Genomic DNA, 15,138 nt, shown 5'->3' with positions numbered 1-15,138 from the left:
GTAATTGACCATAAAAACGTTTAAAGCTGTGGATGCTGGTAAATCAACAAAATATATTACGTTTGCAGATGCAATTTACACAACAAATAACACGAATAGTGTAACAAGCAGGGAAAGCAGAGAAACTGTTATATGGTAAGATAACAGAAACAAAAATCACAAACTGGATGTTTAAAGTGTATAGCGAAATACATGCACCTGAGTATGTGGCGTAGTAGATAACGTTCTAATCTACCAATCAGTTGATCCATGTTCGAGTCTTCGTCAAGTGTATTTTGTTTTTTCTCGCCGAAGGAACAGTCATTACTTGTAATATTTACTTTTTTCTTTCCGTCAAAGGAACAGCCATTACTAGTATTATTAGAGTTGTATACAGGGTGTTAATGAACTACACCGACAAACTCTAAGAGGTGATTCCTCACATCAAAATAAGAGAAAAAGTTCATATGGACCTGTGGGGAAAAGTGCGTAGTTTCAGAGCTAGGGCTGTTTAAAATCGCGAAAAAACAAAACTTTAATATGTCCTATTTCGAATTCCAGAAATTGTAGATGATGGTCCTTATCAGGTGAAGGAAGTCACGCATATGAAATCCAAAAATGCATATTTCATTAATTTTCAGTGGGTGTACAGAGTATTCCATACAAGGTGAAATTCCCAGACATACCATCAACCGAATTTTGAGATATGCTCTGACTTCATGATCGGTCCAAAGTAGGCAAATGATAAGCCTTGATAGCAGTGAACACAAAATCCTTTAGCGCGATGTCGGAAGTGTTAAGGATCGTCAGCAGCAAGGTTTCTCGTATCGGGAAAACGCATGCTGCAATGTTTTCTTTCACGCTTATGAGTGAAGAGAACGTGAAATATACCGTGACAAAATATATCGCATCACACCTTATTGGGAACACAAAAAACATGGAGCTGCCGGTTCCTAACACTTCCGACTTCCCTCCGAAGCACTGGATATCCATTATTGTTAAGGCTTATCTTCTGCCTACTTTGGACCCTCCTTGAAATCAGGGTATATCTGAAAACTCTATTGAGAGCATATCTGAGAATTACACCCTGTAGGGAATACCTTGTATACCTATTAAAAATTGACGAAATATGCACTTTTGGATTGTGTAAGCGTGGCTTCCATTGTGCTGATAAGGACCACCATTCACAGTTTCTAAAATTCGAAATAGGGCCTGTTGAAATTTGGCTTTTTCCCAATTTTGGTCAGCCCTAGCTCTGAAACAATGCACTTTTTAAGTAAATATAATTTAAAGGAATGTGTTCACTTGCGGCTAAGATGTATCCTGGTGAAAGGAATGAGGGCACTTTGGATTCGATTCAGGCTGGTAGTCAGTCCAAAAATGTAGGGCCCGGCTGAAGTTAGGGGGGCAGTAAAAATTTAGGGGAGCCGCCTCCCCTAGACCCCCCTGGATACGGGCCTGATTCGATTATCGGTAAATGTGCATTTGTTCAAATTAAACGCTAGTCTGTAGGTCTACGTCTTATATAACCTCGGTGCTGTAAGAAGTATTCTAGACGTCATTAAATGAAACTGAGGTATATACATATATACTGTTACTAGTTCTGAAGTTAAGTGTGTTTGATTATTGAAACGCCTGGAGAATACAAATTACATTATGCACATTCAAAGGTAAAGCTGAAAGAAAACTCCTCTGGCTGTGTTTCCTGTGGTACTGTAGGGCTATTAAGTAAGGACTCAATTCACACTACCAAATATCTGATATGACAACCGATCAAAATTCGATAAAAGGGAGTTCGTGTCTAGTAAATGCCACGTAATACATGAGATTTCTTGTAGATAGACATTCACTTACATTTCAATGGTAGGCGTCATGGAGGAAGCAAGAATTCGTTTCATAACGCTTCTTGACGAAGGTTACAGCGCTAAACAAGCCGTGGAACATGTAGGCACTCACCCTAGAACAGGTCAGCGGTGGGCACACAGATATCGTTGGCCCACCGTCATCGTGGTAATGGGAGACGGCGAGTTACCACAAACGAGCAAGACCGTCGTCTGGTTGAACAAGCCAAGGAAACTCTCCATTCAAATTCGCGTCAATTGCGACAAGCCGCTGACTTTCCTGAATCACGTCAAACAGCTATTAGGCGGAACACATCAGGCGACGACGTCAATTTGCAGAGGAAAATATGCATTGGAACTGGACAAGTGTCATTTTCAGCGATGAATGTGTATTTTCTTCTGCAAATGATGGACCAGTTTGTGTCTTTCGTGAGAGAGGTTCCAGGTTCGATCCTCGATACATATGGCACAAGCGTTCCAGCGGACGCATATCAGTGGCTGTCTGGGGCTGGATCTCTGCAGATGGATTTGGGTATCCTCACAGGATTGATGGGCGTCTTACAGGTGCGCAGCATAAGTTCATCTTGGAGTTATGCTGCCAGCTGTTCGCAAACGTTATCCTGAGGGAGCAATCCACTTTCAACACGATCGGTCACCTGCCCGTATGTCACGAGTTGTCCAAGAGTGGCTGGCAGAGCAAAATGATGTAGAGGTAATCAATTGGCCTCCACGCGGAGCAGATCTTAACCCAATAGAAAATGTCTGGGCAGAGGTAAAGAGGTGTTTGAGGGAGAAATGGGCTAATGAAGTTCCTAGAACTTCCAATGACCTCTAGGATTCGGTCATTGATGCTTGGGAAGATCTTGCTGCGAATGGCACGGGCTATGTCCGTCGAATGATAGAAAGAATGCCTCGTCGAATGTTAGCGGTTGTTGAAGCCGGTGGTCACTGGACATCATATTAAGAACGTGTTTAGTTTCAAACAGCCCTTTCAAGGGCTGCATTTCATCCATAAAGTGAATATGAATATGTGATTAAGCATGCAGAAAAAATTGTGGTGCAATCATCGAAATATATTTTTTTAAAAATAAAATGTGCTTTGAGTGGGATTCGATCTCACAACCCTTACCACGTAAACCCGAAATGCTACCTCCACTCTAGTCTCTCACTAGCGATTACCGCCTACCAATACCTTGCACAATTGCTGCCAAGCCGGCAAAATTTCATACGTAACATTCCTTCGTAATTAAAAATTATATACAAGATATATACCTAATTACTACCATTGTTTGGCATTATTAAGAAGACGTCTGTTGCATTAAAAACGTAGGGCTTCATTATTGACTGATGAAAAGGAAAATGCAATAGTCGAAAATTGTATTTTCTTTGCAAGTGATTTAAAGCAAATTCGTATTCATAACCAAACTTGAAATGAAGTTGGGTTGAGTTGAGTTGTCTTTGAGTTCAACGTCCCGTTCAGCAGCGAGGCTATATTAGACGTGGACCTACTAACTCATGTGGAATCCGAACCACATGAGCTCCCACCGGGAATCGAATCCGAGCCCTTTACGCCATTAAAATAAAGTGGATTCGTATCTCTAAATTAGGATAAATTTCTTAAAGTACTTTTGAAATTCTTAACTAGATTTTCGCGTGTTTCCAAAGCAAATTTGATAAACCTTACTGAATTTTGATTATTATCTTTTTTATACTTCTGAACCATACCTATTATTTGATATCAAATTTACAGAATGTTTCAAAACAACACCGACAACATTTGGGAGGTGATTCCTGAACCAAGACGAGACAAAAAATATGGACCAACTTGGATTCACAAATGTTTCCTTCCGGAGTTATAGGCTGCCAAAAACATGGGAAAAAAAAATGAATTTTAAAGGTCCATAGGTCCAAAACTATTGAACCTACTGTAGTCGGGTCAAGACTTCACTTAGAAACTAATGTGTGCATTATCCAAAAATACATGTTTCAGAATCTTAAGGTACTCACGCAACAATTTTTATAGAGGGAGTTTGGCTACGAGCATATAATTTGAAGTACTCACCAACTACCTCTATAAAAATTGTTGCGGAAGTACCGCAGGATTGTGAAACTTGGATATTTGGAGAGAGCACATATAGTTCCTAAGTGAAGTCTTGACCCGACTACGGTGGGTGCCATAGTTTAGGACCTATAGACCATTGAAGTTCATTTTTCATATTTTTGGCAGACTATAACTCCGAAAGGAAGCATTTGTGCACCCAGATTGGTCTATACTTTTTGTCCTATCTTGGTGTCATTAATTACACCCCAAATATTGCCAGTGTTGTTTTGAAACACCCTGTATAAAACCACCAACTAGAAGGATTGCACATGCTAGTATTCAACCTTATTTGAATAACTGAATCGCTGAAATTAGGGAAATTATTTGATTATCAGTATACATACAATATGGTATTCACATTTATTTTAAACGTTCATTTAGAATAAATTAGTTATATTTACTGTCTTCATTGAGCTGTATAATGTTTTGTAAGAGTATGTTTTGACTTCACTCTTGTATTCAATGTGGGATCAAATTATGGTGATTACGTTATGTGTTTTATTTATTTAAAAGATATTAGATAAAGTTGATAGCCCAAAAGACCCAGGTGCACTGAAACATTAACAAAAAATGAATAGAATATTTATTAATTCAGCCATGGCCTATATACTAAAAAAATGTATCCCTGTCTCCGCGTAATGGGATGGAGAATCTCTAGCCAAGAAGGCATATATTTAACTGAAATACGGAGACTCCTGATTTTGAAGCGCCAGTGCTAACTGCAAACCTACATTCATTAGTTACCATTCATGTAATAAAGTTTTTGAAACAATTGTTTTCGTAAAATGTTTATTATTTTCTGCGAGAGTTAATTTAATTATGTTCCCTCTTCAAAATAGTGTTAAATAATAAATAATAATTTAACAATAGAACAATGCTTAATCCCGCAATTCTTAGCAGTTAATACAATCTAGAGCAACCTAATCAGCAGATTGCTAAGGACTCTCTTTCTATAACTTTTACAGTGTAAACTCTCAAACTGACATAACATCTATAACAAGAGTTACACATCATATTAAATTAGAAGTAAGTGTGGTTACAATAATTGCTTGTTACGTCAGAAAGAAGTTTCTTTGATTAATATCATAGGTATTAATCTATGTATTTTCGTGTACAGAAAAGAAATAGGGGGCCGCGGTGGCTCAGTGGTAGAGCGTTCACCTCTGGTGCATGGGATCCCGGGTTCAAACCCTGCTCCCGCCAAGTGAACTTTGTGGTGGACAAACACCGTGTGCGTGGGTTTTCTCGGGGTTCTCCCGTTTCCTCCCTCTTTATTCATTCCACCATTTCATGCATTTCTCATAATCACCGTCTCCTTTAGCCTAACCGGCATAACCGTGGGACGTAAAACTCAAAGATTTCATTTCATTTTTCAGGAAAAAAATAAAGAATTACGCTAGGAAGCCAATTAACTCGTTAGACAAGAACCTCTGGTATTTTCGTCACTTAGAATATAAACGTCCTCAGATTTCTGAATTAAGAATTGCAATTAGGAATCCATCAAAGTATTTTGAATTTGTTTAAAATTGTCTCAATGATCAACGAATTATTTTTCAATTGAAAGTTTTGAATAAAAATCTAAAGATGATACTGCTTTTTTACTTTCTTGTGCATTCTCCTTACGAACAATTGTTCGGCATACCTTACATAGTACGGCAAAGTACTAGGTATCCCCTCTAATCCATAATGTGTAGGAAGTATAGATTTGAAGTCATCCTTTTTCTGAACGAAATTCTATTCAGAAATATTTCGCTAAAACGTAAATTATGACTTCCACCTCAGCAGATATGTCTACAAGATTAGAAACAAAAATCAGTATTCGGTGAAAGCACTGATTCTTTCAGAATTAATGTTCCGGGGGGTACACTCACAAGGAGAAGGCAGACTTTGGTAAGTGAACTTCGGGGCCATTTTTTTGCCAGTTGTTAGTGCACATTTAAAGAATTAATATTGCAAACTGGGAGAGCAAAATGGCCAAAAATAACGGAGAAAAATCGTCTTAAAGTTTTCTACTCGCTGCATATATTGTACGAAACACATTTACCAAGTGTCGGCGTGGCAAAGTGAGGAAAATCTTTGACTCATGTGTAAAGGGTTCCAGATTCAATTCCTGTTCGAGTCATACATCTTTTTTTTTTTTTTTTTTTTTTTTGCTTCAACCAATAAAGTAGCCATTTGTAATATTAGTATAAGTAGCTAATTGTAATATTTGATAAATATAAAAGTTTGAATTATACTTTATGCACATATTCCAATTGAATAGCATGAAATTAGTAATATTGAGAAATATTTTTTGGATTAAAAGAGATTGTTGAGTTGAGTTTAACGTCCCGTTCAGCAGCGAGACCATATAAGACGTGAACCTACTGATTAACGTGAAATCCGAACCACATGAGCTCCCGAAGGGAATCAAACCCGGACCTCTCACACTGGATTAAAAGAGTTGTTTAACAAAATATCACTAACAAAATGTAAACATAATAATAAATAAAAATAAAAAAAACTAGTATACCGGATTTGAACTGCTGATCATCACCAAACTTGAACAGTTAGTGAGTGCACGCTCCACGATTGCTAGCTTATTAAATACATCTTGATAACACATATAAACAAATTATACAAAAAGGGGTGGTTGCTTCATTTTTTAGTTTAGTTATTGTCAATGTTTTGTTAAAATTTGCATCCGAAGGGGTAAATGGAATTTTAAAATTATCCTATAAATAAAGTATCTCAAAAGTCCCTCATGTTAGACAGATGAAGTTTGATATATAAACTCCTCACTAAAATAAATGGTTCGGTTTAATCGAGTTTTAGAATATTTAGCATCTACAGGAAAAAAATATAAAGGTAATTTATATAATACTTTCTCAACATATAATTATGAGTCGAAGTTTTCTGTCTCCTCATCACAAATAAACGCTGAACTATGTAAAACGAATTTTTTAAAATCAGAATCACTTGGCAAGAGTTGAGTTGATTTTGAATTTAAGGTCCCTTTTAACAGCGAGGCTATATGAGACGCGACCTACTGATTAATGTGGAATCCGAACCACATGAGCTCCCTCCGAGAATCGAACCCAGGTCTCCCACGCCAAATCAATTGTCGTGATTTAACCACCTCACTGTCGCCAAAATGTATATCTTAAAGCGGAAGGAGATTCAAAATACATGATAAAAATAGTGTATCCTGCGAGTCCGTCATTAGGGACTTGAATCTACTTATATAAATTCGTCAATGAAGTAAGTGAAGACTTATCCCAGCGTTTACGATAGCTTGGCTTCTAAAAGGAGAAAGGGCAATTTGTAAAAATTAAGTTGATGTTGACTGCCTCATCACCACGTACTGATGATTTCAGGGGGTAGCACAGGGGCACATTTTCTCCTGGGAGCAATGAAATTCTTACCACTCCCGTCCAAACTTCCGAAGAAACCAGTATTTTTGCAGTGCTACTTTAACCCTGTGTATTGAAATTCTCCCCCGGGAGAAAGAGTTTGTACTCATCACTTTCATCACGGATAATGACTGAATTGCTTGAAATTAAACTTCGAAGATAGTCGAATCAGTTTTCTTTTTTATCATATTGCTTTCATTAGAATCGGTATTCTATGGGAGAAATCGGCAGATTAAATTTTGTTTATAAACTCCTTTTGAAAAGTAAGATGACACTTGTCCCAATAAAGGGGTATGACACACACGGGAAATTCTTGGCCATCCTCTGTATAGCCATGGTTTAGCCCCTTCGTGATAAAAACGAAAGTATTGTTTTATTAAAATTAATGATATGTTGATTAAGTTTTATTAAAGTTTCATTTTCGCGTTATGACAATGAAGCTGCTACTTTTTATAAAACTCTTGATAATTTTAACACGTTTAAAGGCAAAAATTTGAATTGTTTGCCCATATTCAAATTACTAACATAAAAAGAATAATATCAAAAACCTTTTATTAATAGAAGAGAGCTGTATAACGAAATCTCGGGAATAAAATTTTAAAAATACTGTAGGTACGGAGCTGGAACTAATGATCGAAAAAAAGGGGGGCATTAAATCAGGCTTTAACAAATCACCCTACTACTTGTTGGAAAACACTAAAACGAATAGAGAGAACAGACGTTTCTTAAAAAACTGTAGGGTATGTGATTTGTACTGATGGTCATGGAAAAATAAAGCAAGTGCTAAGTAACTACTCTACAAAGGTAAGTTAAGAGCGGACTACTTGCAGACGCATATAAGGAAACCACTAACAAAAAATGCATGATCGTTTCGCATATTTTGTAGCTTATTTTGATTTATTCCTTTGTTTACGTGTAAAATGCTTAATATCATTATTAGAGCTATTCCATATGTATAGTAACTAACAGTATGACGAGATATACTTTGCATTTTTAACAATTTCTGAACATGAATCTTTGAACCTTATGCGCTCTGAAAGGAGACTTAAGTGGAGATCTTCAAGATAAAATATGTCTAAAATATCAAAAGTGAACTTGACTCCCTCGTGCACTGAATGTGCCAGTTTTCAGTTAAAGATCAATTCCCACCTGTCATGATCCGTCCGTGTCAATGCCGTGACCATTCACACATATCATGCCGTTCTGTGGCGTGCCACTATTTCTTTCTACACCCTTTTCCTTGGTTCGGATCAACTTCGTGTCCCTTCGTGTGCTACGAAGAAAGCCGAAGGATCGCCAACCGACACAGTTTCTCTTCAAGCTATCGAGTCAGAGTGATTGAATTATATAATTGTATTTTATTTATTTATTTACTAAACAAATTTCCGATACAGCAAAAATACCATTATTTTTGTAAAATGTTTATTATTTTCATGAAGCAGAGTGAATTTTCTACTTCCCTTTAGAACTATCCCTACTAATTTTTAATCGACATCTAATAGTTTACGTTCATTATTTCTGTTTATTTCCTACATATTACTTGCAGAAACTATGGGGAGTAAATGTTTTATTTAATTACTGTTTTATAAAAGTTTAGTCATATGTTAATTAAAATTCCACTATTTGTAAGTTTCTTATTTCGGTTATGAAAATGATGATAAATGAAGTTCCGCTTATTATAAAATTCTTGACAATTTTAATGTTTTTAAAGACATAATTCTAAATTATTTAGAAATATTCAAATAAACTAGAATGAAGAGGATAATATTAAGGATCATTATTAGAACAAAACATTGTTCCTTAAGGAATTCACAGAATCAAGCTTTTCTTTAAAAAAAAAAGAAAAAAGAAAAGAAAAAAACAAGAAAAAAAACTGTTACTATAGGGTATGGGATTCGAAGTGATGATCGTGGAAAAATAAAGCACGTAAAGAACAAGCTTTAACCGACTACTCTACAAAGGTACGGTAAGAAGTGCACCTTGGCAGACGCATATAACGAAACTACTAACATATAATGCCTGATTGCTTCGCACATTTTGTAGCTTATTTCTATTTAGTCCTTTGCTTAAATGCAAAATGCTTAATAGCAATGATTGTTAGAGCTGTACCACATGTATAGTAACTAACCTTATGACAGATTTACGTTGTATTTCTAACAAAGCATAAAATTCCCTCCCTCTATGCAAATTTCGCTGCGCGTTTGCCACATTTACGAAAATGGAACTTAGAATTTTTCAATGAAAGTTTCGGAGATTTCTGTTTTTAATTATAACTTGCTTATTTCTTAATTTTTTATTGAAATATTTTTTGGAAATATGTGTTTTGTTTTTCTGCTCATTTCCAAGAAGACATGTGACATTTTCTATCACAAGAGCGTTATTTCTATTTATGTAATTTCTTAAGACATGCGACAACAATTCTGGACATAAGTGTACAATTTATGATTCCGTAACTTTTGCTAGAACTTATATATATATATATATATATATATATATATATATATATATATATATATATATATATATATATATATATATATATATATACTACAATCTTCGATATTTGATATTAATAGTACAGTTAAGACTTTAACTATTGTGCATTCAGAAGATTAAACTTATTTTATTTATCTATTTACACTAATATAAGTTAAGATTCAATATAAAAATAAAAAAAGATAGACATACAAATAATGGAAATTTTAAATCAAGTATTACATGGGTACATTCGTACACTCATTTGTTTTCTTATAATTATTTATTAACATTATATTAATTATCAACAGGAGTTGTATCAGGAGTAAATAGGATATAAAATATCAAAGTTAGTTCTGTCTTATCCTACACTGAATCGAAAAAGTCAGTAGCGGTAGTGTAATTAATGATTAAAATACGATTAAATTAAATGTGAGCATAATACATAATATCATAGGAACAGTAATACATACCATGGATGGGAAAGGATAAGGCCCATTGACAGGAACTCTTCCACATGGGAAAGATGGAGGTGGTGGATAATACCATTCGGATCCAGTCTTATCTTGAGAGAAGTTCGAAAGGTAAGCATTCATACCCTCCTCCATTTTATTATGAGGCATCTTATTTGATTTACTATGTTTCGATTTTTTGCCTTCTTTCGGTAGATCTTCGTTGAATTCCATCCCTGATCCTTTTGAAGAACTTCCATAACCATTCTGCACAGCGAAATAAAAAAGCAGAAACAACTATACTTCAAGATGTAACTACAAACAAATTGATTTGTTAATTAGACTTTGGAATTTACCCTTGTGTATTTTTCCAGATTATCTTAAGTTATATTCTCCCTGAAAGCAAAACTTTTGGTTGTATTAGTTTTAAGCGTCCCTTTCAGCAGCTATTCTATATGAGATGTAAACCCAGAGCTAAATGGAGTCCGAAACACAAACTCTCACCGGAAAGGAACCTGAGTCCCACATAAGAAGGCACGTACAGTAACCATTGAAAGCAAGAATACAGGTTAATATTCAAAACTCCGGCAACCTCCAGAATTTTGGGTGCTTATACATGTGTATTATATATAATAGAAAATGATTACCTGTACAGTCCTTCAAAGAAAGAAATTAAATACTAAGTGAAAAACGCACGAAAATTTTAATATTCATCAACTAATTAAAACTATTTTAAAGAATTTAAATAAAATAGTTTCTCAGAACTACAGCACCATCAAAATATAAACGAAACCTCTAGAAAACAATGACTCGTCAACGTGGTAAATGTGAAAATGTACTCCGAAATCCGTGCCGGAAGTCTGAAAAGACCGGAACACCGACGACCAAATCTTTGAATATCAATATGTATAAAAGAAACTAAAATGTTCTTAACACAAGGTTGCCTCTCGTGACAGAGAAATAATACAAACTGGTTAAAAACAAGGAAATACACACATTAGTCATAAGTCTTACAATATTTCCACAACCTAAACACCAGGCGCGTGTATACGCCCTGATCGACCGGAGTACAAGGTCAAACTGGTTCAAAAGGTAGTGTGGCAAGTGGACTATTTAACACAGATGCCACTACACAGTTAGTATCTTCAGTCACTTTTTAGTAGCAGTGGCGATTAGTATTCGACAACGTTTGATACGCACACTGTTAGTGTATAAGCTTCAACTCAGTCATAATGCCACTGCAGCAACCCAGAACATTTATTATGAGAAAGGTGAAGGTTCAGTGAACCATAGCACAGCAATATGTTTATTCCAGGAATTTAAGTGAAGGCTGTAAGAATGTCGAAGATTAACCAAGCTCCGCCCGCTAAAGCGTAACAGATTCTGAGGTCACATGACTCACAATTGTCGAACCACACTCTGTACATCTCAGTCCACTGTAGTGCGTCACTTTCACGAACTCAGAGCTCAGAAAACCATGAGGAGCCGTCGCAGAATGCCACATGAGTTGAGCTCAGCTCAAGCCCAAAGGAGAGTAGATTGTGTGCCGACAACTACTGCAAAATCCGCGTGATGCACGTTTTATGAAACAGATTCTCATGTGACGAAAGGTGGATTTCCGAAATCCGAATGTACAAAAAGAGAGGTTGAGCATGGGCCACTTCCAGAATAGGTCGTCCAACAGGGCTGTTTCAAACATAAAGTTATATTCTGTATGGTGGCATTACGAGGGGTCAATTCATTTCAAGTACGTTCCTAATGGTGTTACCATCAATGCTGACCTTTATTTCGAACGTTGGAAAGATGTATATTGCACTACATCAAAAATATCCTGCATGGTGAACCAAAGCGCGCCCTGCTTCAATAGGATGACGCAAAACCATACTCGGCTCGGGAACACGGTCATTTTTTCCTACTCAATTACTATGGTTATTTTGTGAAACTGTTCAGTGAGGTGTTCAGGTGACCTAGTAACCAAAGCATGTTACTTGATAGTAGTCTGCGCATTATGCTGACGAAAGAACTCTTTTCCTAATAAGCAGCTAAAATTTTGTATAAAGAATATAATAGTTTGTACAGAAGCAACAAATTTTAATGAAGACTACTTAGGGTATGTAAAAGAAGTACTGGAGATATGAGAAGCTCCGATTCTAGTTGAATGTAATTCCAATTTCACACTGAAATGACATTAAAATATTAAATTTGAACAATATAAAATACATGCTGCCACTCAGCAATATTCCTATAAGGCCTTCTGGGAAAGATAATTAACCTTCGTACTCTCTTTGAATCCACATTTAAAAATATCCGTTGTTTGCTTCATAAAGATGAACAAGAATTCACTGAAAAGTTTTGAGCCTTCGCGAAATTGTAAGAGGATCTGATGATATTTTAATTTGTTTAAGATAGTCCCCTTGTATATCAACGGGAAGTCTGAGGGAGACAAATCTAGTGAAAACGGTGGATGATGAACAAGTTCAAACCCACATTCATGAATAGTTACCATTGCAACTGCTAAAGTGCGGCCTGGAGCATTGTTGTGGTGATAGAGAACTATTTTGGTCAGCATTAATACTGTCCTGTGATGGTATGACCCTTTCGAATGTAATCATTTAATATCACGCTTTCGGAATCCCCCCCCCCCCCAAAAAAAAAAACCTGATGGCATCACTTTCCCAATGGAAGGGATGACCTTTATCTTCTTTATGGTGGAGGATGAAGGATGCTTTACCGGTTTGTATTGTTGTTTGATCTTAGGTTGATAGTGATGAACCCACCATTCGTTCATTGTGATGAATAAGGACCGGATTTTAAGGTGCAAAAATGTGGTAGGAAAAAGGGAATAAAAGGGGCTGAAAAATCATTCTAAAAGGTGCTAATAGGCTATCTTTAAGTGCTATAGTATACAGTTACATGAACATTCTTTGTTCATTACACCAACAAATATTGTTAAAGTCTTGGCTTTAAACATTGGACATAAATTGCAAAATTATTTTATTTAATCCCAAACTTGTACGACATTCAACATTCTTGCAATAAAATTGTGGTTAAAACCAACTCGGTATTTCTTTTATTTAAAAAAAAAAAAAAAAAAAAAAAAAAAAAAAAAAAAAACCTTAATTTAGCAATATTGTGGCTTGAGAAACCGTCACATAGTTTTGGGTCTTCAGAAATCGGTTATACTTGATTATGCACAGCATTTCTATATTTTCAAATTTTAGTTTCTGTCACTTGGAGCTCAACTTCGCTCGACATCAACGGAAACCAGTGGTACACATCTTGTAAGCGCATGGACAGGATGTTCAGTTGATGTTGCAAAGGTTTTTATGTCCGGATTGTTTCGCAAATTCAGTGCAAATTTATCCTTAGCAAATCCGTCAAGATTGCGTCTAAATTTATGGAATGTTACGTGTAAACTAGATTAAAAATAAAACATATTGTTCTGTCCATTTTTTTTTAAAAAAAAAAAGAGAAGAAAGGGACAATAAAGGTGCTGAAGGCTAAAAGAAGTAACAAAAAGGGAAATCTGAATCTAGCAAAAAAGGTGCAACATTCACGAAAAAGGTGCAACAAAGTGCGTTCATTTCAATTTGTTTTATGCCCGGAAATACATATTTTGAACTTTGTTATAACAACTACATTTTTAGAAAAGGTGCTGCACCTTAAAATCCGCTCTCTAGTGATGAATTGCGACAGAACATTTCCACATCATGTTCAAGCAGTTTCAAATTGTTTAATGACGTGGTGCATTGAGTGCGCTTTTGTTCAAGAGTCAGAAGGTGAGAGACCCATCGAGCTGAAAGCTTTAATAAACTCAAGTTCATTTTTTTAGAGTGCGATCTGCTCGCTCCTTCTGCTATCTGACAAGTTGACAATCGCCGAGCTTGCATGAATTAACCAAGTATGAAGGCTGTTTTTTCGGTGGTAACATTTGATGGCCACCCTGACTTCGATTCATCTTTAACTCTTTACTATCACGCTTGAATTCTTCCACCAATATTCTGATTGTACCATATGAAGGGACAATTCATCTACAGTATATACCATATCCTGACACTGCTTTCAACTGCAGATACTTCAATGACAGCCCTGTACTCGATTTTTTTCTATTTTCCCAACGTCTACCTTATTTTTTCTATTTTAGCTTACTTGCTTCTGTGTTAGGCTCAAAACATTTTTATCGTCCCTCGTAAACTATAAAAGCAATGGTTTCCGCCTGGCAATGATGAATAAATCACTTTATATAGATTAACAAATTATCACACTTTAATCAAGAACAAGAATTTTTAATTTTAATGTTTCTAACTTCTGGTCTGATTCAATGAACGAAATCAGAAGCTTCCATTTTCGTCAAATGTAATTCCAATTCCATAATGGAATTACAATAAAATATTAAATTAAAAGAGTATAAAATGCATTATATTCAGCAATATTCATGTACGCCCAATGTTTATGAGCGTTGCAAATGAGCCAGAAAACCATTTCAGTGATTTCACTTTAAAAAATAAATAAATAAATAAATAAATAAAAATAATTAATTCCACTTGTTATTCCCACATTATAAACTTGCTTCGAAGAAGTGGGTCATTAGACAGTTAGAACTAACTGTTAAGGAGAGAAATGAAACACATACTTCGCTCTTTACGTCTGTAAGAATTTACCTGTACGGTTTCAACTAATGCTGTTAAAATTCGAGTAATTCATTACTTGAACAATTATTCCGATAACGAATAATTATTTGATCGGATATTTGAATAAGAGCTGAAGACTATTCGAATAGTTTTAATAGCACAAGTTTCAACCATTTATTTTGTAACCTTGTTCACCAACTTAGGTCACTCACACGAGGATCGACTCACTTTATATAAATACATTTTGCACTCTTGGTGTCATGTATC

The 15,138-nt window shown here is 35.6% G+C and overlaps 1 protein-coding gene across 1 annotated transcript in view; it reads right to left on the bottom strand.

Moving 5' to 3' along the window:
• Nucleotides 1-15,138, bottom strand: part of Smn (survival motor neuron) — a 51,828-nt gene that overhangs the window by 8,754 nt on the left and 27,936 nt on the right. Inside the window, exon 5 of the mRNA XM_081734046.1 lies at nucleotides 10,262-10,507. Coding sequence (XP_081590172.1) covers nucleotides 10,262-10,507 — 246 coding nt within the window. The remainder of the gene's footprint in view (nucleotides 1-10,261; nucleotides 10,508-15,138) is intronic.

This window comes from Thermobia domestica, chromosome 12 (assembly GCF_964235325.1).
Source record: "Thermobia domestica chromosome 12, izTheDome1.hap1.1, whole genome shotgun sequence".
NCBI classification, from domain to species: domain Eukaryota; kingdom Metazoa; phylum Arthropoda; class Insecta; order Zygentoma; family Lepismatidae; genus Thermobia; species Thermobia domestica.
This window is presented reverse-complemented; position numbering and strand designations above follow the sequence as displayed.